Below are 5,916 nucleotides of genomic sequence, written 5' to 3' on the forward strand. Positions count from 1 at the left end.
GTTTGTAGACAGTACCTGTTTATAATTTTGCAGAAATTAGTTGGTCTAGTTCGTTAGTGACTTTTGTTGACAACTTGTTACTTTTAAAATGCCTGGATATGGGATGTTCGATTGTTGATAGTCATCACAACAGATTATATGTCACTCTACAAAAAATGCAAGTGGTCATATTTTCTACTCGCAATTTCGGAAATCCACTGTTGTTAATTTTTTGCAAGTGTGCGATAGCTGGAAAATTATAAGGTGTGGGAGTTTTATTGTGTGGCTACACATTGACATATGGTACTGTGCAATGGTAATTTGGTACTACTACTATCGTAACTTCTATATAAAACCACACAATCTAACTATATCATAGTGAAATTTGTCAACAGACATGTAGTTTTTTGGCGGTGTGCATTGGAGATACTAAAGTATAACATATATATATATATATCTTTTACTCAGGACCTTCCGGAGTGCCCTATTGAATCTACTGGGAAGTATCGTCATCCTTATCATGCAGTTCATGGCATGCCTCGTTGTGACTGTAGGGTACAACCGATGGTGTAACGGATTGTTGGCAAGACCCAACGGCTATGACTCGTAAGTAGATATTTTCAGCAGGAGTCATTGTTAATGGTAGGTGATGTCATAGCATTAAATTGGCATCTACGTGAATACGCGGTAAAGTGTAACTTTCTGAGTACAATTTATTTTATTTTAGTAATATTAAAATAATGGTATAGGAATTGGTCATGTAGCATGTTAAACCAAATGGAGTTTAGCTGGAGAAAGGTAATCGTGTATACTGCATGCGTGTAATTTTTTTTTCTCTATTATTGATATACTGTTAGTAGTTAGTTATATAGGTGAGCTATAGCAGAAAGAAGACATATAAGTCATATATTGTAGTTGTAATTTTTTCAATGGTTTGTAAATGAAATCCTATATATGATGTATTAAATACATGAACATTGAACTAACTGAAAATTCTAGGTGCAGCCTTGCAGCTCTTGGCTTCAGTGACTATGCTGAAGTTGGATTTAAAGTCGACAGTACCCCTTTCCCGATTCAAATGGGAATGGCAAAGGTAAGCAGTAATATCATTATCATGTTTGATTAGTTAATTTTGAGTTTTCATACAGAATTGTTGTCTTCAAGTCTTGGTCAAGAATCTAGGTCTTATAAAGTCTTTGGTAATGTTGGTGAATATAAGAATGTAAGCAGTGTATTCTCATGACACTTACAGACGTAGCAGAAGCAGTAGAAAACAGTAGCAGTACCCACTGCAGCAGTAGTAGAATCCGTAGCAGCAGTAGTAGAGATAGTAGTAGTGGTAGTGGCAGTAGAGGTAGCACCAGCAGCAGTGGCAACAGTAGTAGCAGCAGTGGCAGCGGCAGCAGCAGCAGAAATGGCAATACCATTATTATTAGTAGCATTAAGAGTAACAAAAACTGCAATACCAATAGCAATATCAATATTAATAGCAATAGTAATTCAGCAGCAGTAGCAGTAGAGGTAAGAGGTAACTGTAAGAGCTACAATGTTACTCTGCAGCATTTCTTTGTACAAGCGCTCTTCCACTTATCTAATGTGATTTGAAAAATACTGTTTTCAGTAGATGTACTTGTATTTGAATCATTTGCAATAAAGATTTAATTAATGAAAATAAATAAAAAATGTTTAGCTCTACTAGCGATGATGCTCGGAATCCTCCTGGATTGGTTATCATTAACAATTTATGTTCTTCTTTTATCCTCCTAGTTCGGTGCCTGGTTGCTGCTAATAGTGTGGGCATGGATTGTGGCACTAGCTAGTGTGAAGCTGTATCGATTCCATCAGGAGGAATCTTTCCTCACCAGCATAGCACGTGAGCACGAACGTCTGATACAGTCCAGAGGAGGAACCAATGCTTCGATCTAAGAACACCCATCTACTGTTACTAATTCAGCACGTGTCGGTGAAGCGAAAAACAACTGGCATGGGTATAATGAGGTATATGGACAAAAGATTCTCAGCACGGTTTATTTGAACTGCTATTTAGGTTTATGTCTTGCACAGAAAAGCGTTGATTGTGCTTTGCTTACTGTGTGCTTTTTGAATGTCAAGCATGATGAACTGGAGTTTACTTTTTGCATCTTTATCACTTAATTTAGGTGCTTTACTTGACATGCCTCTGTTTTTCTTTGTCGTCTCCCCCAATCCACATCACTACTTATCATCTGGCAAAGTTGACGTTTTGATTATTTATTTGTATAGCTTAACTTCATGCAATAATCAGCAGTACTATAAATGGTCAGCATGCTAGTAGCTGGTAACTAGAGGCTCGTGGCTAAGAGCGAAGAGAGAACTGAGACATAATTTCCAGTTTTTAGGCTTGATGTCACCATCCGACATCTGTCATGTGATAGTGTTCTTCTAAACGACCTGATCTTTTTATAGACACGTGTTTTTCTTTTTAATCTGCCTCCTCCCCAAGGTTTAATTCAGTGTACAACAGCTCTAACGGCCTAACAACAATACGACTATTTCTATAGGAAATGTGTCAATGAGCATATTCAGTTTTTTGTTGCTGTAGCAGCGTTTACATTCATGTTTAAAAGAAACTGTTTGTAGCATATTTAAGAGGTTTTCTGAGAAATCATGCAATCCTCTGCATTCCTGGTGTTCTTATATGATGTGCTGTTGACCAGCATAAGCCCTGGTTTGGATACCAGAGCAAAGCAGTGCGAAAATGACTGAATCAATGTTGAATCTGAGTTGTAGCAAGCAGCAACAAGAGTACTAATTGTCCAAGCATTCCTGCTCTGTGTGTTGAGTCTAACAAGAAAATCTCCATATTAGTAAGGTGATCGAAGTGGTAGTGTAAGTGTTTATTTTTAGAGTTTGTGGAGAACATGTGCTATGCTACATTATAAACACATATATATGATTCTGTTAGTTGCTCCCCATATATAGTGTAACAGTACTGGCAGTTGAAGCAGTTGAACATCTCTGTTATGACAACAATGGGACCTGCATTCTGGCAGAATTGGGAAAGTTTTTTGTTGGGAGCTAATTCCTGTCAATGTTCGTTAAGCTCATTTAAGCACAGCCTATATGCATAGCATTTCAGTGTCTGCGTATTTTTAGGATTATGGCTGTTTTGCGCACGTGGGAAAAGAAACGAGTGTAGTAATATATGCAAATAACACAAATAATTCACTATACTCTGTACACCCCAAACGCGAACGCAACCTTATTTATTCTTACATTCTGGTGTATCTGGACTAAATCCTGACTGAAATTGTCTTGGGAGATGGGTGGTGTCTTAGGTTCATCGGTGTGATATCCAGGGATATGGTAGCCGAACAACCGGTGACCTGGTATCTGATCAGAATGTTGTAACTACAAAAAGAATGGAACCGGTCAGTGATGGATGTCGCGCTACATTGGAATGTCCGATAAATGAGTTTAAACTGAATTACGATATATTACAAAAAAATATATAGTTGCACTTTTTATTGCCGTACGACAAAATTATTTTCGAATGAACATTTGTAAATATATGTCAATATATTTCACAATATTTTGAACGTATTGAGATCAATATGCCATATTTTTAATAGTATTGGCACGTGTAAATGAAACTTTCTATGATTGTTAGCTTAAGAATGCGTAGGACGGTGCTACCTGCATACATTATATAAATTACATATTTTAGACTATCGTCGACCTAATTGCGCATAAGTGCGTAATTGCATCATGAAAATATGTATACTGAAGGACATTCGGGATACATATGATGTTTAAGGGCTGCTTGAATCAACGTGTTTATTTTTCATATCGTGTACGGTAGCTCAGTTGATGCATGCTTGTGCAAACGATTTTCTCCAGTGAAAGTTTCAGTAGCAATGCGTCGTGAATGCACCAAATATATGAAACTTGTAAGTCAAGGTGATTGATGTACATGATTATACTTTCGGTAAAAATACGAGTTGATTGTAGGCTACTATTTCATATTGTTTTCAATCTGACTGGTTCGAATTGCCTGTAATTTGATTTATATATTGTGCTTTATCTTTAGCCAGTTATGTTTGCAAATGATTCTAAATCGAATATTTGGAATAATCAGAACATTGTGTTTGTACATACAACTTGTATGTCCGGATGAAGCTTCGAGTCTATGAAAATACATGAATTTACCACCAAGACAACATAAACAATTAAAATGTGCATCCTGTATGTAGTAATCTCAGCTGTAGTTGACATTATTATTGCAGTTTATAAGGTGATGGAATATAGTAAAGGACAGAACGTAATCGATAAAACAGCACGTCTACATATATTAAAAATTGCGTGTATCTAGATACCTGCTCTTTTGCTTTTACCTCTAAACTCGCTGTGGGTATCCACACTTTCTATTCAAGTTTACCCGTTTTTAATTATCATGCAGGTCTCTCGAAAGTGCGGTGTATATAAAACGAATATTCCTTCGCTATTCCCAAAGTACTCGTCTGACAAAGTTGCCGTTGACTCAGCATGCGCGGCGGTTGAATGACACATTACGGTTTATATGATAGTATAATGGACACTACTTAGGCTAAAAAAAGTATATATATATATATATATATATATAAATATATATCAGGGCCGTGGCCCAAATTTTGCCCCCCCCCCTTAGGAATTTGATCAGTCTACGGCCCTGTATATATATATATATATATATATATACGTTATACGTTACAGCATGCAAATATGTATACACCCTATACCTATAGGGTATACGTGCGCATCGTTACATGCATGTAAATATTATTCTCAGCCGCTATGCAGCCAACTTCCTTGCGATCAGAGACATAGATAGAGAGAGACGCTTCTTACATGTAAGCCGTAAGCATACGGCTTCACACTCGCTGATAAAACTTTATTATAAAATTATAACGCGCCGCAGTAGAATTCATACTGTAACAGCCCGCGTCACGACAACCTAGGTTAAGTAAATTCGCATATAAGTAATTTGTAAATTATGACCAGTTTACTCGCTATACGGAACGAAAATCTTCTCCCACATCACTTTTTAAATTAATGAGTGGGTTTTCTACGCTGGCGTGCTCAAGCGCCGCGAATAAAATTTCTGTATATGTAATAAGTCTACAGCAATCTGACAACAAGTCGGGCGGGTCATATTTGATACGTGCAATGTACCGCTGTCACATTACATAATTTGACCACTTGTGCGTGTTTCCGCAATCAGCCCCTGCCTCCCTCGCGGTCCAGTATACTCTGGGGGCCGTAGTCAGAAACATCGTAAAGTTAATGCTAATGTTAATGCTAATGTTAATGCTGAGATAACACTTACGACTAATGTTAATGTTACGAGAGGAGCGTTGACAGAAATACATCGCAGCTATTAGAAAACTTACGTTAACAGGAACTTCATAATTTGATGTCTCAAGGCTGCTGATTGGATGAGAATCGATCACAAAATTCAAGTCAGGTATTTTCACATGTTAGCAGGAGTAAATAAAATATTTGGTTTTTCAAGAGCAGTTATTCCTAATAACGTCAGCTGCTATAGACAGATTACAAAGAGAAGATCCACCATAAACGACAACCACCTTTAGAATATTTTTTGTTTCCAAATCAGAGCATGAAATACCCAGAATTGACAATGGCACACCCACGCTTGCGCGCGCACGCGCACACACACACGCGCGTACTCCAACACACGCACGCCCGCTCTTAGGCACGCACGCACACACACACACACACCAAGACACAAACACAAATACACACGCACGCGCACTGCACCCCCCTTCCCCCCATAGAGAGAGAGAGCGAGCGAGAGAGAGAAAGCGAGCGAGAGAGAGAAAGAGAGAGAGAGAGAGAGAGAGAGAGAGAGAGCGTGAGAGAGAGAGAGAGAGAGAGAGAGAGACGCAGGCACGCGCATAC

General features: G+C 38.1%; 1 protein-coding gene across 1 annotated transcript in view; it reads left to right on the top strand.

The window, feature by feature from the left end:
• The window catches only part of LOC106809293 (transmembrane protein 179-like), an 8,135-nt gene extending 3,804 nt beyond the window's left edge, over positions 1-4,331 (top strand). The window contains exons 4-6 of the mRNA XM_014812326.1: positions 451-585; positions 979-1,072; positions 1,747-4,331. Of these exons, the coding sequence (XP_014667812.1) occupies positions 451-585; positions 979-1,072; positions 1,747-1,905 (388 nt within the window). The 3' untranslated portion in view covers positions 1,906-4,331. The remainder of the gene's footprint in view (positions 1-450; positions 586-978; positions 1,073-1,746) is intronic.
• Positions 4,332-5,916: the final 1,585 nt, after the last annotated feature.

This window comes from Priapulus caudatus, unplaced genomic scaffold (genome assembly GCF_000485595.1).
Source record: "Priapulus caudatus unplaced genomic scaffold, Priapulus_caudatus-5.0.1 Scaffold343, whole genome shotgun sequence".
Lineage (NCBI taxonomy): Eukaryota > Metazoa > Priapulida > Priapulimorpha > Priapulimorphida > Priapulidae > Priapulus > Priapulus caudatus.